Here is a 26,316-nt window from a genome sequence, read left to right as displayed (position 1 = left end):
GTAACTATCGGTTGCTCAGGACCCAGGTGTAGTGGAATTTGTGGAGGAGTTTGGGGGGATTCCGAGCCCCACGGGGACACGTGAGGCAGGTGTTGCCGTTCTGGGCTCAGCCCCCTGGGGGTCCTGGCTCCGTCTTCTCCAGCTTTAGAGGGGCTCACCCCTCTGAGCCTCGCTCTCCTCACGGGGCAGGGGGGCTGGCGAGGCCTGCTGAGAGCTGGGGGCGTCCTGTGTCCTGTGAAGGCTCCAGAAGGGCCCCCGCCACCCCGCCATGAGTGGCCAGCATGCCAGCTTCCTCCTCCCTGGCCACCGCCTTCTCAGGCCAAGCGCCTTGCAGACACTGGACTCCTTGTGTGCCCTTCTAGCTGCCCACCCAGCCCGCACCCAGCGGCTCCCAGCCACAGGATCTAGCCTGTCCCAGGTCTGGGTGCCGGTGTCGGAGGGCTGTGCTCCCTCTGAGGCTCTGGGGAGGGTCCTTCTCACCTCTTCCAGCTCCCGAGGCACCAGTGGCCTTTGGGCCTGGCCACACTGAGCAGTTTCTGCCTCCGCTGCCCTCTGTGTGTGTGTGAATCTCCTGCTTCTTCTAAGGACACCAGTCATTGGACAGGAGACACTGTGACCCCATCTCAACCTGCTGCTCCTGCAGTGACCCCGTCTCAACCTGCTGCACCCGCAGTGACCCCGTCTCTAAGCAGGCGGCCTTCTGGTGTTCCGGATAGAGGGGTATTTTAGGGGCTGCTCTCTGCCCGGAGCCCCTGGTTTCACTTGAGCAGAGCTGAGCTGAGCCTGTGTTTGGAGCCACACGTGCGGCATCCTGAGCACAGGACCAGCAGGGACAAGGCTCCTTCTATGGCTTCTCCAAGCATCACTGCTGAGCCGGTTTCCACAGACAGATGCCCTGCGGGCACGGGTGTCAGCAGGCATCAAGTGAACGCGAGGGGCAGAGGCGCTCAAGTCTGGGGGATGTCCCCGGGGGGGGAGGGGACCCGGCAGCCCAGGGCCACTTGGCTTTGAGGAGCCTGTGCTCCCCCTGGCGTTGCACCCTTTCTCCTGGCAGCCAGGTCTTCTCAGTGACCAGTGGCCGAGCAGGGGCAGGCCTCACCTTGTCCTGCCCCTGAGGAGGGCGAGGGGGCACAGGCGCTGGCGTCCAGTGGGGAGAAAGGCGGCCGTTGTGAAGAGCCTGGAGGCCTGCTCACTCGCGTTGGAGTCTGGGGGCACTCCAGTGAGGGCGGCCCCCCCAGTGAGGGCAGCCCTAGCATCACCGCCCAGTTTCAGGCCCTGACCCTCTACAGATGAAGGCAGACTGCAAGAGTTGCCGATATTTATTTCAAACTCCATCCATACAATAAAGAATTCTGACTTTTAAACTTCATTTACATCAGAAGGTTAAAAAAAAAAAACAGTGGCTGAAACGCGAAGTTTTAAAGTGCCTTCATGAGGAAGAGGTCACAGAAATGGGGCCAATCCCAGGCAGGGACGGCAGGAACGGTGTCTGAACAGTCAATATATTAAGTAAATTACGTGACTCGTCGTTTTCGAAATAACTTACATGCTTCCAGAAAGAGCTGCGGACCTTGCCCGCCGCCCACTACACGGTTCAGAGAGGCCTGACCCGCCTGCCGACCGGGGCCGCGGCGGGGCTGCAGTGGCCTGGGGCTCGGGCCGTACAGTGACCCCCTGCCAGCAGCCTGGAGGCTATAGACACACGGCCGCGCTGGGCACGTGCGCACACGCACACACACACACACACACACGCACACACACACACACACACACACACACACACATGCACACACAGAAACGTCTGCCCCAACCAGACACAGAAGCACTTCCAGACAACAGGATCTGTTTCTGAAACACACACAAAAACAGTAGAACAGAAGAGTTTTCTTTCCAGTTCTGCCTCGAGTGGAATAAAATAAATTCTGCTCCCGTGCTCACGGCACGGCCACGCGGGACCCGGGGCGGGGGCAGCCAAGCGCAGGGCTTCCCGGGCCCAGCGTCGGTTCGGGTGACACCTGCCAAAACGGCATCTTTACGTGTAAAAACAATAAAAATACCCTAAGTCAGTGAAGAGTGTTAAAAAATCAGGAGTCCCCTCATTTTTCTGTAGAAAAGAAAGTTAACCTCTTATAGTTTACATGTTCTTTTGAAAATTAACCTACACAGATGAAGGAATTTCCTTGGTTTTGCGCCGCCGGTCTGTAGCGACTCTGCCCGATTCTCCGGGGCCCCCTCGCACCTGGGAGCAGGTGGCCTCAGAGGGCGCCGTCGAGTCCCCGGGAGCCCCCAGGTCACCCAGTGCCCTGTGAACCCCGGTAACAAAAATAGTTCTATATCAAATACAGTATCAAATTGTCACTTCATGTAAACACAGTGATTCCTGGTAAAGATCAGAGGCCCAAGTACCACAAAAAATGGCCGTAGGATTAATCCCTGCTTAAAAAAAATGTGTAAAAGACCAACTATCCCCACCCCCATCCCCAGCCTTTGGCCAGGCCCTCGGGCGCTTCTCGGGACGCAGCTCCACAGGATGCACGCTCCTGCCGCCAGAGGCAGAGACGTGGAAACAGAGGCAGCGGCCACGATCGCGGCTGGGGCCCTTCCCCTGGAGGTCTGTCCATCAGCTCCGTCGGTCTGCCCCTTCCTAGGGGATCCGGTGCTGCACTCCGCTCTGCGCCTGGGAAGGCGCCCCGTCCTCAGGGGCTGCGGCGGCGCTGGGTTCCGGGCACAGCTCGGTGGGCAGGTGGCCCCAGCAGAGGCCAGCTCCTGGCGCTGCGGGCAGCGTGGCCGTGGTGCTAACCCTGCAGGTCGGCGAGGGCGGCCGTGCAGCTCTCACTGCAGCTGGACGAGGGGCTCAGCACCGCGGAACCCGCACTGGACTCTGAGGGCAAGCAGGCGAGGGCTGCAGCGCGCTGCACAGGCGGACTCGCTGGCCCCCAGCTGCCTGCCGTCACCGCAGGCCTCACCTGGGCGCTCACGGGGGTGGGGGCGCTCACGGGGGTGGGGGCGCTCACGGGGCTGGGGGCGCTCACGGGGCTGGGGGCGCTCACGGGAGTGGGGAAGCATTCACGGGGCTGGGGGCACTCACGGGGGTGAGGGGCGCTCACGGGGGTGGGGGGCGCTCACGGGGCTGGGGGTGCTCACGGGGGTGAGGGGTGCTCACGGGGCTGGGGGCACTCACGGGGGTGAGGGGCGCTCACGGGGGTGGGGGGCACTCACGGGGGTGGGGGGCGCTCACGGGGGTGGGGGGCGCTCACGGGGCTGGGGGCGCTCACGGGGGTGGGGGCGCTCACGGGGCTGGGGGCACTCACGGGAGTGGGGAAGCATTCACGGGGCTGGGGGCACTCACGGGGGTGAGGGGCGCTCACGGGGGTGGGGGGCGCTCACGGGGGTGGGGGCGCTCACGGGGGTGGGGGGCGCTCACGGGGGTGGGGGCGCTCACGGGGGTGGGGGCGCTCACGGGGCTGGGGGCGCTCACGGGAGTGGGGAAGCATTCACGGGGCTGGGGGCACTCACGGGGGTGAGGGGCGCTCACGGGGGTGGGGGGCGCTCACGGGGCTGGGGGCGCTCACGGGGGTGAGGGGTGCTCACGGGGCTGGGGGCACTCACGGGGGTGAGGGGCGCTCACGGGGGTGGGGGGCACTCACGGGGGTGGGGGCGCTCACGGGGGTGGGGGCGCTCACGGGGGTGGGGGACGCTCATGGGGATGGGGGGCGCCCACGGGGGTCTGGGGGTGCTCACGGGGGTGGGGGGTGCTCATGGGGCTGGGGGGTGCTCACAGGGGTCGGGGGCACCCACGGGGGTCGGGGGGGGTGCTCACAGGGGTGGGGGGTGCTCACAGGGGCCGGGGCGCGCTCACAGGGGTCGGGGGCACCCATGGGGGTCGGGGGGGTGCTCACGGGGGTAGGGGGTGCTCATGGGGCTGGGGGGCGCTCACGGGGGTGGGGGGTGCCCACGGGGGTCGGGGGGCGCTCACGGGGGTGGGGGGCGCTCATGGGGCTGGGGGGCGCTGACGGGGGTGGGGGCGCTCACAGGGGGTGGGGTGGGGCACAGGGCTCACCTGGGCTGCTCAGGCACCCCACGGGGCCACCCTGGCAGAGGAGAGTGGACAGGCTGCGGGCGGGCACCCAGCCCTCGACGCCGGAGCTCAGGTTCCGCACGCACCTGCAAGGGGCTGGGTGAGGGCGCGGCCAGGCGCAGGCGAGGGGCACGTGGGGCGGGGGTCTTACCAGAGGCCCTCATCTCCCTCCTGCACGAGCTCCACCTCGTCCCCGCTTCTCAGGGCCAGCACGTCGGAGACCCCCTTCTCGTCCAGCCTGGTGACGGTGTACCTCCCGGGGACCTGGGGAGGCACAGCAGGGCACCCCATGCACCGTAGCCCGCAGCTGGAGAGGCCTCGCACAGACCCCTGAGAGCCCCCGGCCTGCCCTGCCCCTCCGGGCCCGTGTGCCCGCCACCGTGGCCCTGCTGCCCCCTGCCTGGGCCACACCTGCGGGCACGGAACGAGTTTGGCCGGGGGCTCGTCTTTCACCCGTGAGAGGGGGCTCCTGTCCCCCGTCTGCCTTCAGAGCCCGGCGGCCAGCGCCTCACACACCAGGTGCTCAGCACCTCTGTGGACAGAGTTGCCAAGCAGCGCGGACTCGAGGGGGAGGCTGTTCTGCGGGAGCGCGGGGGCTCCAGCCTCGTGTGACCGAGCTGTGCAGGGGTCGCACCGCCTGGCATGGGAGCGGGCAGAACTGGGCCGGGGCCCCTCATCCTCACGGGGGGCCAACATCGTCCTCCCTGGACACCCCGCCCAGCCCCGCCCTGGCCCGGGGCAGCACCTCCCACCCTCTGGCCACCCCGAGAGCAGGAGGCACCCCCCCAGGCTTGCCTGCCCACTGAGGTTCCCCCGCTGACCCCTGGGGTCCTGGCCGGCTCCACTCACTCTTAGGCCTCCTCGGGAAGGGCCGCCGGGCCCCCTGAGACGCGCCTGCTTTCCCCCACCTACGCGTGTCTGCCCCGTCCTTCTCTGGGGTGCTCTGCGTGCTGCAAACAGCTGGTATGAACCAGGGCAGCAGCCAGCGGCAGCGAGTAACTGCTGTGTGTCCTGACTCTGACGGCTTATGCTTCCCTCGGGGCTCATGTGAAAGCAGAACTTTGTCTTGAAGGCAAGTTTGCACCTCGGACAACGCAATTCTCTTAAACGCTGGGGTGGAGACGTGCAGCGTTAGCAAAGCTCCCCTACAGGGCAGAGCGGGCAGGTGTGCGCTGTGGGCCAGGCTGATGTGAACTAACAGAGGGCAGGCACAGGAAGACCCTCCCATGGCCCCAGGGCCCCGGGCCCCTAAGGGTGCAGCGGGGAGCACCGGCCAGGTGAGAGCCCAGGTTACCAGCTTCCCGGGGCCCGCTCTGCCCTCCTCCTCCGCGTCCGAGGAGTTGACGGGCTCCTCGGTGCTGGACCAGCCATCGTTGTCCTCAGGCGTCTCTGATGGGTGGGACGTTTTGCTCCAGCCTAGAGAGGAACAGGCTCCGGTGAGGATCCCCTCATGATCTGCTGCCAAGGGAAGGCCCTTTCTGTGACCACTGGCAAGCACAGCACCCCTCACCGCACGGCGGGCAGCGGCCAGGAGGAGGGCTCCTTGCCGGGGCTGGGCTGAGAGCACCCCGGCTAGGGAGGGCGAGAGAGTGGCTGGGAGGCCACTGGACGACGCTTCTTCGGGCTTTATAAACCACGCGAACACTCCTCGGTGAGTGTTTCCACTGCCCTGCATCCCCAAGGGCAGCCACCGTGAGCATGACCCATGGCCCCACGGGGGCCCTGTGGGGAGCAGGAACTGCGAGTTTACAGCCACAGACCCCCCTCCCTGCCCGCTGGGGCACGTCCACAGTCGCCCAGCGCAAGAAGTACAGGGGGGCGCTGGGCTTGGTCACCAGGGGCCCTGGCGCCAGGCAGCTGGCCACAAATGTCTGCTCACCCCGCCCAGCACTGACAGGGGCTCCTGGCCAAACGGAAGCAGGACTGTGACGGGGGACAGTGTGGGCAGACGATGACGCTGCTGCTGCGCAGAGCACTGGCCCCAGGACGCGGGTGCCCGTAAACCCGGCTGGCCCACAAGGATGGGCACTGCCCTTTGGTCACGCCCGGCTGCCCGAGGCCTCTGAGGGACCCTCTGTACCAGGCGAGGTGGTCCCTGTGTCCACACTGGCGGGAGTAAGGGGGAAATGCTGGGCCCAAGGCCGTGTAGGAGCTGGGGGCTTGGAGGAGGACATCGGACCAAGGTGACCGTGAGTCTGGTCACCTGTTGTCCCTGTAAAACAGCCACTGGTATTGACACTGGAGAAAGAGGGGCTGATGGAGCTCCAGGAAGCAGATACTTGGTGATGGCAAGGGTGGAAGCCAAGAAACCTCACTGTGCCCTCATGTGGACTGAAGTGACTCACCACAGGGGAGGAGGGGGAGCAGCGGGAGGGGAAGGAGAGAGGGGGAAGGCGAGGAGGAGAGGGGAGGAGGGGGAGCCGGGGGGAGGCAAAGGAGAGAGGGTGAGGGGAGAGGAAGAGAGAGGAGGGGGAGGGGAAGGGGAGGGGAGGGAAGGAGGGGTGGAGGGGAAGAAGGGGGAGGAGACGGAGAGAGGGGGAGGGGGAGAGGGCAGGAGGGGAGGGGGCTGGCCGCGCTGGGCTTGCTCCAGGCTCTAACACCCCTCTGTGGATGTGAGGTCACCTCACTGTCTCATAGGTAAGCGGGGAAGCTCAGAGCTGACACTGCTGGGCTCAGAGGCCGTGCAAAGCGTCTGAGCTGCACGGGGCAGGGGCCCCGGACCAGGAGAGTCGGCAGAGCAGGGAGGTGCCTCGGACACCCCTGGTCTTAAGCAGGAACCCAAAGGGCCCACAGCAGCCTCTCCCAGGAGCCCTGCGGGAGGCGGCTCCTTTCCCCAGCCTGGGGCTCCACAGGGCTGAGTGTGCAGGGCTGGCCTCAGGCTGGCCTGCCTGGGTCGTGCGAGGGCGTGGCCCGGGTCCCTGGGGCACAGACTGTCCTTGGAGGCTAGAGAGGGCCCGGTCACCCTGAGTGGTCTGAGCACGGGGTAGGGTCCAGCCACACCCGAGGGACCGCCAGGCTGTCTGGGAAACGCAGGATGAATCACACAGTGGAATCCTCTCTGGGAACCTCAGACTCTCAACCTGGGCCGGGGGTCTTGGGGTCTCCTGGGCCGCAGGGGCGACGGAGGCCAAGACCTGAGCTTCATTGCAGAGCCGACCCGTGCGTCTGCACAGCGGGAGCCCCCAGGAAACTCGCAGTAGGAGGGCTCCACCGGCTGTTGTCCCCAGAAGTGTGAGGACCAACAGCAAGGCAGATCAGGCCTGGGGCACAGAGCCCCGCAGCCCCACAGCCTCTGGGAGACAGCCCTGCCCGTCCCAGACGCCGGCCAGCGTCCCCAGCCACTGCCTGGCACTCGGCGGTCAGCTCTGCGGCGCTGGGCGTGCCCAGCCTGAGGCCCGGCAGCCAGAAGCCAGACGTCACCAGGGCTGTCGTGGGGGCGTCAGGTTTGGAACAAAACACCGACTCTGCCCCTGGCTGGGAGGGACCTACTTGGCCGGGCAGCTCAGATGACAGGTGAGGGTGAGACAGGGTCCCTAATCGGATGGGGAGGCAGGTGTCAGGCCTTGTCCAGAAGGTGAGCCACTCTACCTCGTAACCCAAAAGGCGTGGGGTCGCTCTTTACTTGGTGTCGCTTAGCTTTTTTGTCAGGACTGGTGGGAGAAGCTGCAGAGGGGCGAGAGGCAGAGACAGAACAGGAGAGCGTGAGGCGCAGAAGCTGAGCACATGGGCAGTGACATGGATCACGAGCTGCAATGAGACCCGCGGCCAGAGCTGCCTTCTGGGGACTCCGAGCCGAGCTCGCAGGTGGAGGGACCCAGGGGTGCACCTTCCGGGGACTCCGAGCCGAGTGCGCGGGCGGAGGGACCCAGGGGTGCACGGGGAGCCCCGTGGGAGGGCGGGAAGGGCTGCAGATGACGCGGCGTCGGCGTCGTGGTGTCTGTGTCCTGGGCCCCGCGTGCAGCACGCACCGGGCACATGCTCTGCAAACCCGGCGAACGTGAGGACCAGGATGTGTCCACCTTTTCGTTTGTTTGTTTGAAGCCAATTTAAAATGATTTTGTAAATTGGAAAAAAAAAAAGCTCCAATTTTCGGGGCCCATAAAAAGAGCTCCAGTCTTTAGTGTCTGGCGGGGAGCCCTCTAACGACCCTCCTGCAGCTTCTGGGCATGCTTCTCGCGTATATCCGCTGCCCGGGCGCCCCAGTGGGCTTTGAAACCCCCCCTTGGGACACTCTGAACCTGCCTGTGCGTTCAAACAGCCCAGAGGGAAGTGAAAGCCTTGCTCTCTGGCAGGCGGGGGCCTGACAGGGAACGGCGGGAGAGGATGGGCTCGCGGGAGGAGCTGGGCCAGAAGGCAGGCAAAGGACACTCGGGCCCCCAAGACGGGCCTCCATCAGAAGCGTGGGCCTCCTCCTTCCCGAAGAAAAGGCCCTGAAAAGAGCTCTGGCCGCACAGATGACAGACACACCAGCGTTGGGGACAGAGAGCGACGGGGTGGAAGATGCTCCCCGGTGATGAAGGCGGCAGATGCCCTCCCGAGACGGTCCACGCGGATGAACATGGCACCGCGGGTGATGAAAGACAACCGGGGTGCGAGCTGCCCCGAGGCCGTGGGCTGGCGGGCGCCTTTACCTTTCTGGGCTTTGAGGGCAGCAAAGCTCTGCAGGGTGAAGCGCTTTTTAGAAAGGGCAGAGCTTTCTGAGGTAGAGCTAGTGACCGCGTCATCTGCGGGGAGAGAGGGTGGTGCAGGGGGTGCTGGGCGGTCACACCCAGGTCCCCCCCAGGCCCCACGCTTGACACGGACCTGCCCGGGGCCACGGGGTGTGCATACGACCCGCCTGCTGTGGGCACCCACAACTGTCCTGGCGCTCTGGGCTCAGCCCAGCACCCACCTTCGCCCTTCCCGGGGGGCCTGGCGCTCCGGGCTCAGCCCAGCACCCACCTTCGCCCTTCTCAGGGGACCCAGAACTCGGGGCTCAGCCCAGCACCCACCTTCGCCCTTCCCGGGGGGCCTGGCGCTCCGGGCTCAGCCCAGCACCCACCTTTGCCCTTCCCGGGGGGCCCGGCACTCCGGGCTCAGCCCAGCACCCACCTCGCCCTTCTCAGGGGACCCAGAACTCGGGGCTCAGCCCAGCACCCACCTCGCCCTTCTCGGGGGCCTGGCGCTCCGGGCTCAGCCCAGCACCCACCTTCGCCCTTCTCAGGGGACCCAGAACTCGGGGCTCAGCCCAGCACCCACCTTCGCCCTTCCCGGGGGGCCCGGCACTCCGGGCTCAGCCCAGCACCCACCTTCGCCCTTCCCGGGGGGCCCGGCACTCCGGGCTCAGCCCAGCACCCACCTTTGCCCTTCCCGGGGGGCCTGGCGCTCCGGGCTCAGCCCAGCACCCACCTTTGCCCTTCCCGGGGGGCCCGGCACTCCGGGCTCAGCCCAGCACCCACCTCGCCCTTCTCAGGGGACCCAGAACTCGGGGCTCAGCCCAGCACCCACCTCGCCCTTCTCGGGGGCCTGGCGCTCCGGGCTCAGCCCAGCACCCACCTTCGCCCTTCTCAGGGGACCCAGAACTCGGGGCTCAGCCCAGCACCCACCTTCGCCCTTCCCGGGGGGCCCGGCACTCCGGGCTCAGCCCAGCACCCACCTTCGCCCTTCCCGGGGGGCCCGGCACTCCGGGCTCAGCCCAGCACCCACCTTCACCCTTCCTGGGTGGCCCGGCACTCTGGGCTCAGCCCAGCACCCACCTTCGCCCTTCCTGGTGGCCCGGCACTCCGGGCTCAGCCCAGCACCCACCTCGCCCTTCTCGGGGGGCCTGGCACTCTGGGCTCAGCCCAGCACCCACCTTCGCCCTTCCTGGTGGCCCGGCACTCCGGGCTCAGCCCAGCACCCACCTTTGCCCTTCTCGGGGGGCCTGGCGCTCCGGGCTCAGCCCAGCACCCACCTCGCCCTTCTCGGGGGGCCTGGCACTCCGGGCTCAGCCCAGCACCCACCTCGCCCTTCTCGGGGGGCCCGGCGCTCCGGGCTCAGCCCAGCACCCACCTCGCCCTTCTCGGGGGGCCTGGCGCTCCGGGCTCAGCCCAGCACCCACCTCGCCCTTCTCGGGGGGCCCGGCGCTCCGGGCTCAGCCCAGCACCCACCTCGCCCTTCTCGGGGGCCTGGCGCTCCGGGCTCAGCCCAGCACCCACCTTTGCCCTTCTCGGGGGCCCTCTGCTGTGGTGTCGGCCCCCCGTATCCCTCCAGGCTCAGCGGGTCCGTTTTTCTTTCTTCTAACTTTTTTATGTTTCTTGTGCTCGCTTTCGAGGGACTGATGACGTCAGACGCGTGGAAAAAGGAAAAGAACATTGCCGTTAGCATTCACAGGCCCCCGAGGGTGGGGAGGGGATGACCCTGAGCTCCTCCCCAGCGCTCGGCCGCGTGTCTCCCACTGCGGGGCGTGGCCATGCGCCTCCAGACTCTGGGTGTAGCCAGGCGGGACACCACCTCCACAGCTGCTAAGCAAGAGGCGGTCTTGTTGTTTTTTTCTCCCACAGGGTAACCTTTCTCCTTTAAAGCTATTGTTCTGTGATTTATTTAGACTATATCCTACTCCACAGATGATTAGACGTGGCTTACGTAAAAAACAGTAAAAGAATAAATAGTGGATGGATAAAGCAACAGAGGAAAAATGAGGGCAGAAGACACGTAACGAGGCCAGTGTGAAATGAGTCTCCTCGTCCCTGTCTGCCCGTGAGCCGTGGGCCCCACAGCTGTGAGCCAGTGTGCTCCTAGGATCTGGCCACCTGGGACGCTGCCAACTCTGACACGTGGGTGCTGGGCTGCTCTTGGGACAGCCACCCACTGCGCGCTGATCGTGATGGGATTTCTACCCCCTCCCCAGGAGAAAACAGGAACACAGGGACTGGCGTCTGCCTGAGGCTGGGGCCAGAGGCACAGGCCTTGACGCTGACCTGCTGGGACTGACCAGCAGCGTGTGAGCCCGGGACACACCCCCGGGCCCTGGGCAGTGGGCTTGGGGACCAGGAGACATGGTGGCGCGGGTTGGCTGGCTCCCACTGGGAACCCTGCACGCAGCGGGCCTCACCTGGTGCCAGCTGGTGTGGGCAGGGGCAGGCTCTGGGACTGCTCGAGGGCGCGATGCTGGCTGGCCTCTGTGGGGAGAGGGGCCCGGTGCAGTCAGGATCTGGGGCCGCGTGCCCTCCCCTCCAGGAGTCTGGAGGGCCAAGGGTTGGGGCTGCTCCGAGGGACCAAACACGCCCGGGGGGCAGGGAACAGGCCCTCACCTCTGCACGCCTGCAGCTGGCTGGTCAGCACCTTCCGGATCTCGCTCACCCAGGCGGCCTTGATTTCAGGAGTGGGTGCCTGTGCCCCAGAGCAGACCAGGGGTGACTGCGTGCCCACCGTGACGTGTGCCAGTGTATCCCTCTGCAGGTGCCCGGGACCCGTGGGAACCGGGGGACAGTGCTGCACTGGGGGTGCAGGAAGGAGCCCTGGGGCGAGGGTGCGCTGGCTGCCGGGCCCGCACCCTGCGGCTCTGACTCTGACTCAGCGGGAACCCTCAGGAGAGGGTGCGCTGACCACTGGCTGTGCTGGTAGGTGCTGGACTCTGAGTATCCCAGGCTGGTGCAGAGCCGGGCGCTGGCTGAGGCCGCTCCCGCTGCAGCTCTGCGGGCCCTTGGCTGGCCGAGCCGGCTGGTGTGTTGTGAGCTGTCACCAGGTCGCCAGGGCCTCCTCGCTGCCCTGGGGCCACATCCCCCAGGGTCGCCAGGGCCCAGACCACCAAGCGTGTCAGAGCTGTGGCGGGCAACGTGGTGAGTCGCCTCCCGGGCTGAGCTGCTCTCTCGGGGTCTCTGTCAGACGCGTGGACGCCCCGAGAGCTCCACCATCTCCCACCCCTACGGCGAGGTGAGGACACGCTCCCCGCACGAGAGCCGCGCACGCGTGTGCCAGTGTGCACGTGCGGCATGGGCCGCCCGCATTGCCCCGCCGTCCCGGCACTCAGGAACCTGCTGCCCTGCCTCCAGAGCCCCTCTGCCCTGCAGGGTCCCTGCTCCCCGTCAGGGCTCGGCTCCGTCGCCGACAGCCCAGGGCAGCCCCACACAAACGGGGCAGGAGTGTGGGCTGGCCTCTGGGAGATAAAACCTCAGAAGGTCCTAGACGGCGGCCCTCAGCCAAAACTGCTCACGGGCACCCGCACGGGCCAGGCAGACCCTGGGGCCCACCTGGATGATGTACACCTCCTCCCGGGCGTTGTACCAGATCTCGAACTTCTTGGCGTCTCCTTTCACGTTCTCCGTGATGCCGACGGCCGTCATCTGTGAGGGCAGAGCAAGTGGGTGGGCCTCCGGCGGGGTGCCCTCCCCGGAAGGCAGGTGCCCAGCCCGGGGCGCTCACGTTCAGGGACTGCTTGTAGCTGTAGGAGGGCGCCTTCTCGTAGCCCTCGCCGTTCTCCTCCCGCCGCTTACAGAAGAGCACGGCCTTCTCGTGCAGGAACAGGTGGCGCTGCATGGGCTTGAAGCGGGCCAGGTCCTTCACCTTGGCGTGGCCCCTCTTGTGGTCGGTCCACACACTGAAGGAGCCCTGCATGAGCAGCCTCCCCAGGTCACTCAGGTTCCCCTGAGGGGCGGAAGGAGGCCCGATGAACGCCAGCGTGGGCCTGAGGCCTCGGACGCAGCCAAGCAGAAGGCCTGTCTGGGAGCCGGGCTGTGGCCCGTGGGGCCCAACCGCCAACACTGGGAAGGTCAGGGGTCGCGGGGACGAACAGGGCATGTTTGGGGCAGGGAACTGCTCTGTGGGACGCTATCATGGTGGACGCTGGTCACCCACTTGTCCAAACCCAGAGCGTGACCCCGACGTGCGCTGTGGACCCTGGGTGAAGGGTCAGTGGGGACCCGCCGGCTGTGACGGGCGCCGACTGCGACGGGAGGGGGCGCTGTGGGGGCCGATGTGCACCCGGGGCGTGGGGAGGCCTGTGTGCTCCCTTACATTTCGCCATGAACCCAGAACTGCTCCAAAAAGAAAGGTGATTAAAGGGAAAAGCAAAGAGAGGGCGAGTGCTGGAGGGATTTACAAAGCGGAGAGGAACCAGGGAACGGCCTGAGCGCGTGGCGGGTGGAGGGGCGGCATCCCGCTGTCAGGCGCTGCCTGGGCGAGAAGGGGAGGGCCAGGAGGGGTGGTGCCCGAGCCCGCCGGCTGAGACGCGCCCTGGGGTGGGAACTTCCTGGGCTCCCGCCAGCAGGGCGGCGCGCACGGGATTCTGGGTGACCTGCGTGCAGGCCGCCCCCCGCCCGTGATGGGCCCCTCAGGCCCCGCCCCAGGCTGGCAGGGTGGGCGGAGCCTCACCTCGTAGCCGGTGATGGCGATCAGGTGCATGGAGTCGTTCACGGCCTTGAGGATGCCCAGGATGGAGCTCAGGGCCTCCTGCAGGTCCTCCGCCCCCTCGCAGCTCTTGCTGTATTTAAGCATCTCCTGGTGGGGCGCGGGGGGGGTCACTGCCCGTCTGGACTCTGAGCCCCACCCCTGGGGGAGCGGCTGGGACGCCCTGGGACAAGGGTGTGGCTCCTGTGCGGTTGTCACTGGTGGGGGAAGACCAATGTGCCCTGGGGCACTCACCCCCCGCCTAGATGCAGGGTTGGGGGATGGTCTTGCCTGCCTGTGTCCCCGACCCCGGCCCCTGATGATAGGCAGTGCACGGGAGGCTCTCACAAAGGCGTGTGGGGAGCCAGGGCCCCGCAGACATGGGAGGAAAGTGTCCAGAGACCACGGAGCTCAGGGATGGGCTGGGGCGACTGCCACTGTGTGGTATGCGGCTGGGAGGGTGGCCAGACCAGAGCCAGGCTCCGGGGAGGGGGCATCAGGCCAGGCGGGGGGCGGAGGGGCTCCAGGGGATGCCCGGCCTCTCACCTTCAGCAGCAGCTGGTACTTGGTGATCCTCTGGACTGGCTTCAGCAGGTAGGAGTCCAGGCTCAGCTTGTGGTCCAGCTTCTTCTGGCACTCCTGCACCCACCACACCCCCTTAGACGGCTGTCACCCTCCCTGGGAGCGTCAGCCTGTGGAGGACCATCCCCACCACAACCTCCTTAAGACGGCTGCCGCCCTCGCCCCAAGCTCAGCGTTTGAGGACAGCCGGCACGGCTGGGACACACCTGGAAGAAGGGGCAGTCGGAGCACTGTCTCCACAGGCTCTCGGAGCGCGGCTTGTTCTGACAGTACTTCTCGTAGATCTGGAACTCCTCCATCTGCCAGGGAGCGGGGCCGCGTCATGGGGGTCACGGAGCCCACCTCCGAGTCACAGCCCTCTGGGTGGGGACTCCCGGTTCCCTGGGCCAGCCCAACTCCGGGCCCCCTCTCTGTTTCAGATACCACGGCTGTGGCCGGTCAGCCAGGTGACAGCAGCCCAGAAGCTCCATCTCAGGGCTGCCCTAGTCCTGGCGCCTCTCTTAGAAACATTCGGTCCGTGTGGCCGTCTTTGGTCTCAGGGAACAGACAAATAGACACAGGACCAACACAGACTTTGTGAAGGACTCAGCTGCACGTGCATGGGGGTCAGGACGCCGGCGGGCTGATGAACGGTAACTGCCGCCCCCACTGAGGCCCGCGTTCCACAGGTCGGGGGCGCGGCCTGAGCACCTGCATTGCCCCTCGGTCCCCGGGGGGGCCGATGCTGGTGACACTCCCCACCCCAGGTCTCAGCACCGGGAGGTGCGCCAGACTGAGAGCAGCACAAACAGGGCTCCTCTGCCTCTTCTGCCCCGGCGCCGGCTCCTGCCTGCGCCTGCGTGCTGCTGGGTCAGGGTCACCAGGGACAGCATCCTGCATCCCATCCTCCTGCTCCCAGAGCCTGTGCACGGCCCCCAGCCCACTGCTGGTCCTGCATCTGTGACTGATACCTCAGAGCACGCATGACCACCCAGGGTCAGCTGGTGTGCTAGGGACCAGCAGGGAACTAACGCCGGCAAGGACAGTCAGCACGCCGCACTCGCGCCCAGAACTCCGATGCCCTGCGATTCTGCCGGCTCTCAAAGCTGGGGTCCTAGGTCTCTCTTTTTTGAGCTAGTTACTGGGCTTTAGGGAAACTGTGCTCTTCTGGCCCTAACGAAAAGCATCACGGCATCTCAGCCAAACTGGAAACATCTGTCCTTGTAATCTCGGTTGGCCAGATGGGGACCATGACAGAACTTAGAGCCACTGTGGCTTTAAGGAGCAACTTCAAGGTGTCAGGCCTGCAGAAGGACACGTTTGAGAAGCACGCACCCGCTCCAGAAAGCACCTGCCAACCAGCTCCGGGCAGTCCGTGTAGTTCTCCAGCTCCCTCAGGAATATCCTAGATGAGGAAGTGTGTGCCAGGTCACGTGAACATAGCCAGAATATGACGGCAGCGTCACCAAGTATTAGATGTTCTTTTCCAAACGCCTATCCCAACTCTGGACGGTGCCTGAGACCGTAAGCAGGCACGCGCCGTCTGACTTCAGGGCCTGCAGCCCACGCCTGTCCCTCCCAGGGTCCTGACTGCACCGAACGCTCAGGGACATGCAGCCGTGGCCCCGTGGGGACGCCTTGTTTCTGGAGAACATGGACACAGACCGAGGGGCCGTAGCAGCAGATGGGGCCTCTTGAGGCCCAGCAGCCCCAAGTGCTCAGTGGGTTTTCTGCAGATTCAAGGGTCCTGCCCTCAGGAACCTCCACCCTATGGTGCTGACCCTGAGCCTGGGCTGAGTTTTTGTCTGGGCTTCCAACTTCCATGCGTCTATCGGGTAAATCCTGACACAGAGGGCGGCTGTGAGCCAGGGCCTGGGATGCGGAACGATGGGACAGCCCAGGCCCCCTGCTTACCCTAACCTCTCAGGGAGGTGCACCTGAAACCCGCTGCTTCCTTTACAAGCTGCAGGTGATGGAGGCTACGGACAGGGGCAAAAGCATGTGGTCAGACAGAAGTCCCAGTGCCCCCAGCATCCAGGGAGATGGGGCTGATCCCACAGCCACGGGCCTGTCCCCAGGCATGCTGGAGGGACCCGTGCACGGCAACCTTCCTCAGGACCACAGGCTTCTGCCCCCATCTGATTCCCTCTGCATCACTATTCAACTTCCCACGAGCCCCTGAGACCGCTGAGGGTGAGTGGCCCCAGAAGGACTGCCCACGTCTCCCCAAAGCCACACAGAGGCCATTGGCCCTCCCACGAAGCGGGGATGGGCAGAAAGGAGAGTGCGCTGTGCCCATCCCTTATGGGAACGGGCTTGGCCCTATGGGCGCGCGGCCCCTTTGTAGCTCCCTGCCGCTCGGGGTCTACCCTGGGCTCGTCCCGTCTGAGCCTGCTGCCCATCTGCTTAACCCCTTGACAGGAGGAAAGGCTCTCCCCCAGCAAAGCTCCGGCAGGCAGGGCCTCCAGCCACCCAAGGGAAGGCCCAACCTGTTATGAAAGTGGTAAATTTCTTCCATGTTTCCAAACAGGATATCCTTCTTGTTCTGAAGGCCAGTGGAGATGAGATGAGTCATTAACGGGTTGTCCATCTCCGCGGCGTAGCCCTGCGGAGGGGGGAGCGGTCAGCGCCGGAGGCGGGCTCCACGACACCACCAAGTGGGGAAGTAATGCTGCTCAGATTTAGGAATCAAATCTACTCGAACTCATTCCGGAAACACAAGCGCAGAAATATGAGTTACAAGCAGCATCAGTTACTTATTTTTGTGTGTGTGTGTGGGGGGCCTCCATCCATTTCTTCACCTTTCAACCTTTCTAAACTCAGGCACATCTCCTACGAAGGGGACAAAGCTTACACTTGCGTTCTGGCGGATTATCTCTGTGCCCGCACCCTCGTGACCACAGCCCAGACCCTGAGGCAGAGAGTCCCCGCACCCAGAAGGCCCTCCGCCATCCCTAGGCAATAGCCTCTCCCTCTTCCTGCAAACACATCCCAGTGCAGCTGTGCCTGCGTCCACATGCCCTGGTCCCGAGGATGGACAGCCGATGGGTTTCCAGCTCCTGGCTGGCTCAGCAGGGCTGTTGTAGGACGAGACCACCCTCACCTCCAGGACGCACAGCAGCTCCTCCACGTAGACCCGCTCTGTGTCCAGAAGCTCCTTCATCACGTGCCTGTGGGCGGGCGTGCTCTCATGCACGAGCTGCTTCCCACTGCCTCCCAGCTACCACGGGCCACCTCCAAAGGAGCCCCGACTCCCAGACCACGCACAGTTCCAAGTCCCCGACCCCCAGGCCTCCCCACTCCCAGGCCACAGTTCCAAGTCCCCTGCCCAGACCCCTCCAGGAGAGGACCCTGCTCCACGGCCCCCCCAGCCTCCCACAAGAAGTGGGCCTGTGTGACCTCTGGGGCCCTGCTATGTGCTGTCAGGTTAGGGACGCCCAGGAGGGCACGGGCTGGCAAACGGGCGGGCCAGACCTCGCTTTGTGGACCAGGATCACCTTTTAACTGCCTATGACCAAGATTCCCATTTTTAAGCCGAAAACAGAGCTTGGGTTGGGACCATGAGCAGATGACGGCTAGCCCGTCGCCAGGCCCTGTGCGGTTCTAAGTGCCCATCCTCCACACAGGGCGGCGAGGGGCGTGGAGAAAAGGCTCGGGCTCCCTGGCCGCCGGGGCAGAGCGTAGTGTGGACTGGCGAGGAGGCTGTCCCCGTGGATGGAGGGCAGCGTGGAGCCTGGGCAGTTTCTCTGAGTAGACAGGAGGGCCGAGGGCAGTCCCAGGGGCAGGGGTGGGGGGGGTCTGTGGGAGAGTGACCACCACTAGAGTAGGGACATGGGCAGGGCCTTCCAGTGAAGTCCAGAGTTTGGTGGCCAAGGGCATGTCTATACAGGTGCTATCCTGGCAGGGGGGGCAGTGTGTGGGGCGAGGGGGGCTGTGGGCCAAGCAGACCCTCCACAGAGTGGAAGGGTGCAGGAAGAGACGGTGAGGGGAGCCAAGAAAGACGAGTGACGCCCAGCACCCAGTGGAGCCGGAGTCAGGAAAGGCTGTGGGCAGGGCTGGCGGGGGCGGGTCCAAGGCTGGCCCTGCACATGTGGCCTGAGAGTCAGGGCCGTGCCCCCGAGTCATGTCTCCTGGGCTCAGGGAGGGAGAATGTCCCTGCTTCAAGCCCCAGGGCCGCCAGCCAGGTGGGGGCAAACGTGGCCTTCCTGAGGAGCACGCAGAGGGACACCAGCACCCGCCAAGTGACCCTCGAGGTCAGCTCTGCTCTGAGCTGCTCCTCCCGGGGGCGGGGGTTCGGCCACCTCTGCTCCTCGGCGTGCAGACCCTCTCGGGGGGCGGGGTGGGGGCTGAGATCCCGGTGGGCTGCGCTCCCCCTCGGAGTGGCCAGGGAGGCAGCCACCCACCTCCGCAGGACGGCCAGGCTCTCCTCGTCCCCCGTGGAGCCGCCACGGCCCTGCCGGCCCTCGCTCACCTCACTCTGCGAAGAGAGAAGCCGGCCAAGCAGCGCACTTTCAGAGACAGAAGGTGAGGCCTAAGGCCCGGCTCCAGAGCCTGACCTCCTGGTCCCTCTGGGGAGGACAGGAGGTCCCGAGGGTGGAGCAGGAGGGGAGAGGGCCCAGAGAAGGCGGGGAAGTTGGGGTAGGGTCGGGTAGTGAGGGGGCGGGGCTGGGGGCAGAGGGGCGGGGTCAGGAGGGCAAGGAGGGGAGAGGGCGGGGCTGGGGAGTGAGGGAGCGGCAGGGAGAGTGAGGAGGTGGGGCAGGAGGACCAGGAGGGGAGAGGGCGGGGGAGTGGGAGCGGGGAGTGAGGGGCGGGGTCAGGGGAGTGAGGGGCGGGGTCAGGAAGGCCTGGAGGAGAGAGGGCGGGGGAGCGAGGGGGCAGGGCTGAGGAATATGGGAGAATGGCAGGGAGAGGGGCGGGGCCGGGGAGTGAGGGAGCCAGGCAGGGAGAGTGAGGGGGCGGGGCAGGAGGACCTGGAGGGGAGAGGGCGGGGCTGGGGAGTGAGGGGGTGGGGCTGAGGAGTGAGGGAGCGGCAGGGAGAGTGACGAGGTGGGGCAGGAGGACCTGGAGGGGAGAGGGCGGGGGAGGCGGAGGAGTGGGGAGTGAGGGGCGGGGTCAGGGGAGTGAGGGGCGGGGTCAGGAAGGCCTGGAGGAGAGAGGGCGGGAGAGCTAGGGGGCGGGGCTGAGGAATAAGGGAGAATGGCAGGGAGAGGGGCGGGGCTGGGGAGTGAGGGAGCCAGGCAGAGAGTTAGGGGGCGGGGCAGGAGGACCTGGAGGGGAGAGGGCGGGGGGAGGCAGGAGAGTGGGGGCGGGGCCGGGAGGTGAGGGGGCAGGGTTGAGGAGTGAGGGAGCAAGGCAGGGCCGGGAGTGAGGGGGCGGGGCATGAGAGCCTGGAGGGGAGAGGGCGGGGGGAGGCATGGGAGTGAGGGCCGGGGCGGGGCGAGGGGCGTGGCCAAGGTGTGTGGGGCTGAGGAGTGGAGGCGGGGACAGAGGAGTGAGGGGCGGTGCCGCGGAGTAGGGGTGGGGCCGCGACCGGGGCTCACCTTGGCCCTCCTGTAGGGCCCCCTCCGGAGTGCACTGCCCTCGGAACTGTGGTTCTCAGAACCCCTCCGGATGCCTGGTTTAGGAAGGAGAGAAGGAGGGGAGCGACCTCGCATCTCTCGGCCTAGAGATGGAACGCGTGTGCAGGGATACCGAGCAAATGCCGAGAGCAGCCCAGAGTCGAGGAGGGAAGCACAGGAACATGAAGGAGGCAGTGGGAGACGGGCCGGGAGCCCCATGGGCTCGCCATTCGCAGCGGGGCCCGGCTCCCAGTGACAGGGAAGAACTTTGTGCCTGGAGTCTGAATGGGCCCACGAGCTGGGCTCAGAGGCTCTTGGCGTGGACAGGCAACACTGGCCAGGGCTGCAAAAAACGGCAGGAGCCATGCTGGCTGCTGAAGCTGTGTGTTTTGGGGACAGGAGGTGACAGGAAGGGCCCAGCCCTGCCTTCCAGAGGGGATGCGCCTGGGGAACCAGGAGGTTTCAGGGGTGGAGGGCCGAGCCACACAAGGGGAAAACCATTCCAGCTACGGCGCTGAGGACAGACGGCCGGGACAAGCCCAGGCAAGGCCCTCGGAGCCACGGTGGACCCGGCCCAGCCACCACAACGGGAGCAGCATGGCCGAGAGGGACCGAGGGAGGGGCCCAAGTGCCAATAAAGCTTTATTTACACAATGGGCTGGACGGAAGGGGGCATTCCCTGGGGTGAGAGGTGCTGCTCGAACCTGGGGAGGGGCAGGGCGACTTGGTGAGTGCTTCCGGCCGGGGGGCCACGGGCTGCACGGGCCGAGTCTGCTTGGCCGCCAGCTTCTTGAGGCTGGCCTGCCTGCGGTGGAACATCTCCTCCACGCTCTCCTGCTTCTGGAAGACCCTCTGCACATGCTCCTGTGGAAGGGGATGGCATGCTGGACTCAGCAGGACATCGCAGTGGTGCTCCGAGTGTCACCGTGACGCCCGTGGGCCCCGCTCGGCCCTGGGGGGGGCTGGGGTGCCAAGGGAGGAGGTGGCTGGCGGGGGTCTGTGGACAGCTGGCAGGAGCGAGCAGTCGGGGTCCAGCCGCGTCCAGAGGCTGGTGGAAGCGGGGCCCAGAGGGTGGCCAGGGCATGGAGCACAGGTCCTGCTGGGAAGCAGGGACCCCCGTGGGGTGGGAAGGGAGGGGCACAGCATCCGTCCTGAAATGCCCCCGCCCTGTGCCTCCCGAGTGCCCAGGGATTTGTCCCCTCACCAGCAGGTCTTTGGTGAGGATGGGCTCGTAGTCCTGGAAGATCTTGCTGAGCTCCTGGATCTTATTTTCTGCCCCCGTCTCCAGAAACCTCTCGAGCTCCTGGAGGGCGGCCTCTGCGCCATCCTGGGACTGGCACTTGTCCACAGGCTGCGATGCCAGCAGGTAGATGCCCTCGTCACACCACTTCATGGACTGCGGGGGGAGAAGGCGCCTTGGAGGCTGCTCTGGTGTCTCAGGCGGCCCGCCGACCGCTGTGCTCTGAGACCATCCACAGGACAAAGCACGCAGGTCCTGCCAGGTCTAGAGGGCTCCCAGGACGCGGGCCTGAAACCAGGGGCCTTGCCCAGGATGGGACGCAGCCACACCGCGGACAAAGTGCAGGGAACTGGCTGGATGGTCGCCTCTGGGTTTTTTGTGGCAGGTGAGTCCTTGAATCACCAGTGTTGGCGCGGGACCGTCTGGGTCTCAGGAGGAGCCCTCGGGAGGCCGGGGGCCACTGTCCACCCAGCACCTGTGGTCTGGCCCTGCAGGACCAGGGGCGGGGTCAGGGTTGGGGGTCGGGCCTACCGCCTCCAGGAGGCCGTGCAGCTCCAGCGACTTGCCCAGCAGCCCCCTCCTCCGCTCCACGTCGGCCGCGAACTGGTCGCACAGGTGGCGGAGCTCGTGACACTTGGGGCGGATGGAGTCCACGGCATAGTGCTTGTGCTCGATGAGCCGCTCACCCTCCTGGGACAGCGTGCGGGCCCGCTGCACGGCGGCCTACAAGGCCGCCAGAGACCAGCTCAGCTTCTCGGGGCAGAGAGCACCTCCTGCTTCTGGGTCGGCGGGGGCGGGCTGGGGGCAGGCTGGGGGTCGGCAGGGGCAGGCTGTGGGTGGGTTGGGGGCGGGCTGGGGGTCGGTGGGGGTGGGCTCGGGGTGAGCAGGGGGTCGGCAGGGGCAGGCTTGGGGTCGCGGGGTGGGGTGGTGACACTGGGGCGTGGTGTCCCCACGGTCCCGCCGCCCACGTCCACGCTTACACTGGACTTCTCCTCGAAGCCGGTCAGGTCCTTCAGGAGGTGCTGCACGTGTGCCAGGCTGTTGCCCACGTCGGTGAAAGTCGTGACCTTCTGGGCCAGCACGTCCAGGGCCGATTTGACCTGAGACGGGGCAGCGGGGTGAGAGGCCATGCAGTGAGATCAGTGGGAAGGCCACAGCTGGGGGACGGAGGGGCTGCCGTGGAAACTGGCTTCAGGGAGGGGAAAGGGCCCAGGCCTCCCCTCGGAAGGGGGACTAGAGGGAAACTTCCTTGATCTGGAGAGGACATCCACAGAACCCTCCTGCCAACACCCCAGGTGTAACACTGGTGACGGACACCTTCCCCGGAGACCGCGCCCCACAGGGAGGGCCGTCCCCTCTCGCCACTGTGATCCCAGTGGTGGACGCTCCAGGGCACCAGGGCAGACAAAGAACAGACACAGAGACACGCAGACAGAGAAGGAGGAGATCAAGCCGTTTCCGTCTGCACGTGGCCTGATGGTCTGTGTGGAAACGCTACCAAACAGTGCCTGGATTGAGCTCGGCAAGGTTTCAGGGCACAAGATAAGTACTCAACAGTCTGTTGTGTCTCTACAGGCAGCACAGCACACACAAGACACCGGAAGAGAAAGCGTGACACCGTCTACGGTTGCTTAAAAAATGAAACGTGTACATGTAAACCCAACCAAACACATGCTGAGCTCGCGCAAATGACACGCGCTGACACCGAAGAAAATCTAAACAGATGGGCAGACAGAGGCGTTTACTGACGGAACAGTCAGTGCAGTCAAGTGCCGCCTCTCCCCAGAGCGAGGCACAAGTTCAACACAATTCCTGACAAAACCCAGTGGGACTTTCTCGGAGACACAGATCAGGTCATCTGACATTTACACAGGAGGCGAAGGAACTGGAACAGCTAGGACAACTGTGAAGCAGGAGGGTAAACGGCTGGGAATCCCGTCTGGAAGGATGTACCATCGGCACTGAGGTTCCAACCAGACCCCCGGCTCCTCGAGGCCGTGAGTGGTTCCCACGGGACACATCACCCACGCCAGGGCCCCCCTGCAGCCCCCCAGGCCGCTCACCTCTCGGAAGTCCTGCTCGAAATGCCGGAGCTGCAGGCACTGCTCCAGTTTTTGCTGATGTTTTGCCCAGAACTCGTCAAAGGCGGCCTCGGTCTCGTTCAGCTGGGCCAGGAGCCTGGGGAAGGGCGGCAGCCACGCTGGTGTGGAACCGTGAGGCCCCTCCTGGCAGTGCCAAGCGGCGGGGGCTGGTCCGCCCTCCTCATTGGAGAGGACGCGTCGGGGGTCCTGTGTGTCTCCCCAGAGCCTGGCCTCATTTCCGCACGGTGGAGGGCACGCTGGGGGCGGGGCCGCATGTCCCCCCAGAGCCCAGCCTCCCTCTGCACGGTGGAGGGCGTGGCCGGGCTGCGTGTCTCCCCGCCTCACCTGTGCACGGTGCTCTGACTGTCCAGTTGGTCCTGGTTGGGGCTCTGATCTGGGCTCCGGGCCAGTGGCTCGTGGATGCTCTCCAGGACGCGCCGCCCCTCGACAAGCGCCAGCCTCATATCCTCCTGTGGGACGTCCAGGCTCGTCATCCAGGCCACCAGCCCCAGATTTGGCCCTGGGTGGGGCCCCGAGGGGTCAGAAGGCACCGCAACGAACCCCGCCTGCCCCCCCCAGACCCTCTGCTGCCCTCCCACCCGGTGCCCCCGGGAGGGGGTGCTGGGAGGCACCGGTGCGGTGAGCTGGCGGGGTAGGGTTACGGGTCTCCCAGGCAGCGAGCAGGAGTAACAGGAAACCGGGGCCCCGTGTGTCTGCTCCGTGTTCAGAGGGAGCTGGGGGCTCTCATGGGGGCACCCAAGGACCATCAGTGGGTCGGGGAGCCCACAGTGTGCGGCCGCCTCAGCCGACCCCGTCATGTTCATCAAGAGGCCAGTGTATGCTGTGGCTGCTGGTCAGCTCAGCCATCCGGGTCGGCTCCCGCCTCCCGCCATCTCCCACACACACCTTGGCTCTGTCCTTCTTCTCCGTGTGGGCGAGGAGCACGGAGCTCGTGGACTGCACGTCATTGGGCAGCTCCGTCTCGGCCAGCTCGGTCCCAAAGGTCTGCAGCATCTGCGCCGTCTGCTTGACCAGGAGGGCGAAGCTCTCGATGGCCTATGTTGGGGGGAGACCGTCAGCCCAAAGCCTGTGCACTGCGCCCTCCTGGGCTTGAAAGCCAGGCTGCAGCCCAGCCCCTCGGGAGGCCCCCCAGCCTCAGCCCCAGCCTCAGCCTCAGCTCCTGCACAGACGTGGGCTCTGCACCTGCCTGAGGGTGATGCCAAGAACCCAGCTGGAGCTTTTCTCTGTCCCCGTGTTCCTGAGCCCCAGAAAGCCACTCCCGACAGGACTCACGTTTCTCCTTCAGATGCCGAGGTCCACTGAGACCGTCGGCTCATGCTCAGGGAGAAAGCTCGGGAAACGGCACCAGGTCCTTGGAGCAGGCGGAGGCCGCGCGGCTGGGCGGCCTGGGGCCATCGGGGGTGGGGGACTCACTGTGCGATGGCGGAGCCACCTGGAGTGGCAGTAGGCCAGCGTCCCACCCAGGTCCTCCGTCAGCTGGGACTTGTCGATGTAGCCGTGTAGTTCTGGGACTGAGCTCAGCATTATGACCTGGGGGGACGAGACCACCTGTGAGCAGACTGCCCCGCAGACCCGGATGGAGGGGCCTCCCAGCTCCTCCCACGGCAGGCACGGTGCAACGCTCCCTGGGCCTCAGCTCTCCCATCCATGAAATGGGTGCACGGTCCCAGCAGATGATAGCCGTTGGGAATAAGCAAAGGCCTGGACAGAGCCGGGCACTCTGCTGACATGGGGCATCTGATGGGTGAGGGGGCCTGCGTGTTCATGGAGCCACACAGATTCCAAAGCTGCCCATCTGTCTGCATTCCCGGCAAAACCCAGCAGGCTGCACGGGGGCGGAGGCAGGCACCGGGCATGGCTATCGTGGAGAACAGGGGCCTGGGGGCTCTTCCACCTGGGAGGGTTTTGTCTCCTGTCTTGCTCTTGCCCTTCTGAGGTCACTGCATCCATGAACTTTGGATAAAAATACCACCTTTGCTTTGCAAACTGTCAGGCGCTGCTGCCGAGGTCCTGGAGGCTCAGTCCCTGTGCCACTGGACACCACCTCATGTTTTATTAACCACTGAGTCTGCTCCAGGCCAAGGGGCCATCCAACACGCCCCAGGTCAACACTGACTGTCTCCATGTGGGGGCGGGTGGAGGGGACAGGGTGCCGCTAAGACCTCAGAGGACCGCCCACCCAGCCATCCGGGGGCCCACGTTGAGACTCTTGACTGAGATGTCATCTTCTCTTAAGAACAGGCTACGGTGCCAGCTTTCAGCAGAGACATCCAGTCTCTCTTCGCCGTCCAGCAAGGCCGTTCGCCCAGAACACCCTGATTCACGCCAATAGGAGTGGAGACGGGTCGGTCAGCTATCCAAGGACTTAAGGCTCTTCTGTGATTTCCATCTGCTCTGTGTCAACTGAACCACCATGGAAAAGGCTGGAGCCCACCAGCCCTCTTAACGTTTTCTGCCCAGTGCTGAGTCAGCACAGGCCCAGGGCACCAACATGGACCCACTGCAGCAGCCGCCCTCCCCGGACGGCGCTTCCTGAGTATCGAAGGGTGACTGAGACGGGCCGGGGAAGGGGCGTCGTGGGCGATGGATCCTGTGAACCTGGCTTCTGAGAACTCATGGGCTTGGTCCCACGTGGCCGGGTGCAGGGCGACCACTGTACTCAGGGTGGAGACCCCTGCCCTCGGCGTCAGAAACTGAGGCTTTTTGATGCTACAGAGATGGGCGCACCCATTTCCCTCCAAAGCCTGGGGGCTGCACCCCTGGGCCCTGGCCGGTGAAGGCCCTCCGTCGACGCAGGAGAGCCGACCTCGGGGACGATGGCCCACACTGGGGTGCTCAGGTTTCAAGAGCAACCTGGCAGGTCCTGCTGGGGAGGTCACGAGGTGCCGGGCACGAGCCCCTGTGCTCCCAAGGTCCTCTGCCGGCAGCCCCTCCCAGCACCTGACTCGACATGGCCTGACCTCCCCAAGGGAATGCAGCTTCCCGGGTGAGCAGCCTCTAAGGGATCCACACAGCCTTGGCTTTCCGAGGACAGCCGGCAGCTGCCGGGGCTGCCCCGTGCCGGCTGGAGTGAGGAGGTGAAGCAGAGTCCTGCCGCAGCCGGGGGGTCACTCACACCCACTTCCCCGCCCTGTGCCCTGGGCAGAGTGGGCGCTCCCCACAGGAGGTGGGCACTTACCGGCACCTTCATCTTAAAGTCATCTCTGTTGAACCTGAAGGCGAGGTCGGAGAGTGTCCTCTGGAAGAACCCGGTTGGCCGCAGGACGAGGACGAGCTGCAGGTTTGCGGGGAAGGATGCCTGCAGGGACACAGACCGCTCTCCGTCTGGGGTCCACATGCCCATAGCAGCCCGCGGCCCCACAGAGAGGACTGGGTGCCTCCCCCACGCCAGCGCCAGCCCGGGGCGGAGCTGGGTACAGACACTGCACTCAG

General features: G+C 65.7%; 1 protein-coding gene across 20 annotated transcripts in view; it reads right to left on the bottom strand.

Annotated features, from left to right (window-relative positions):
- Nucleotides 1-1,301: 1,301 nt before the first annotated feature.
- The window catches only part of MCF2L (MCF.2 cell line derived transforming sequence like), a 92,190-nt gene continuing 67,175 nt past the window's right edge, over nt 1,302-26,316 (bottom strand). For 12 of the 20 annotated variants that reach the window (XM_027557997.1, XM_027557996.1, XM_027557998.1 and 9 more), the window contains 28 exons: nt 26,063-26,182; nt 24,298-24,414; nt 23,770-23,919; nt 23,209-23,333; nt 22,846-22,960; nt 21,763-21,882; nt 21,314-21,505; nt 20,747-20,938; nt 20,247-20,406; nt 19,525-19,598; nt 18,388-18,461; nt 17,088-17,154; nt 16,474-16,589; nt 15,320-15,389; nt 14,212-14,304; nt 13,970-14,062; nt 13,409-13,534; nt 12,461-12,682; nt 12,289-12,381; nt 11,350-11,428; nt 11,151-11,217; nt 10,255-10,373; nt 8,710-8,802; nt 7,667-7,741; nt 5,373-5,494; nt 4,230-4,342; nt 4,061-4,164; nt 1,302-2,881 (listed from right to left, as the gene is read on the bottom strand). In XM_027557997.1, the coding sequence (XP_027413798.1) occupies nt 2,796-2,881; nt 4,061-4,164; nt 4,230-4,342; nt 5,373-5,494; nt 7,667-7,741; nt 8,710-8,802; nt 10,255-10,373; nt 11,151-11,217; nt 11,350-11,428; nt 12,289-12,381; nt 12,461-12,682; nt 13,409-13,534; nt 13,970-14,062; nt 14,212-14,304; nt 15,320-15,389; nt 16,474-16,589; nt 17,088-17,154; nt 18,388-18,461; nt 19,525-19,598; nt 20,247-20,406; nt 20,747-20,938; nt 21,314-21,505; nt 21,763-21,882; nt 22,846-22,960; nt 23,209-23,333; nt 23,770-23,919; nt 24,298-24,414; nt 26,063-26,182 (3,177 nt within the window). In that variant the 3' untranslated portion in view covers nt 1,302-2,795. Of the gene's footprint in view, nt 2,882-4,060; nt 4,165-4,229; nt 4,343-4,927; nt 5,029-5,372; nt 5,495-7,666; nt 7,742-8,709; nt 8,803-10,254; nt 10,374-11,150; nt 11,218-11,349; nt 11,429-12,288; nt 12,382-12,460; nt 12,683-13,408; nt 13,535-13,969; nt 14,063-14,211; nt 14,305-15,319; nt 15,390-16,473; nt 16,590-17,087; nt 17,155-18,387; nt 18,462-19,524; nt 19,599-20,246; nt 20,407-20,746; nt 20,939-21,313; nt 21,506-21,762; nt 21,883-22,845; nt 22,961-23,208; nt 23,334-23,769; nt 23,920-24,297; nt 24,415-26,062; nt 26,183-26,316 lie in introns of those variants that run through there. The other 8 variants (XM_027558012.1, XM_027558010.1, XM_027558000.1 and 5 more) reach the window with 4 other exon arrangements.

Source organism: Bos indicus x Bos taurus, chromosome 12, assembly GCF_003369695.1.
Source record: "Bos indicus x Bos taurus breed Angus x Brahman F1 hybrid chromosome 12, Bos_hybrid_MaternalHap_v2.0, whole genome shotgun sequence".
NCBI lineage: Eukaryota > Metazoa > Chordata > Mammalia > Artiodactyla > Bovidae > Bos > Bos indicus x Bos taurus.
This window is presented reverse-complemented; position numbering and strand designations above follow the sequence as displayed.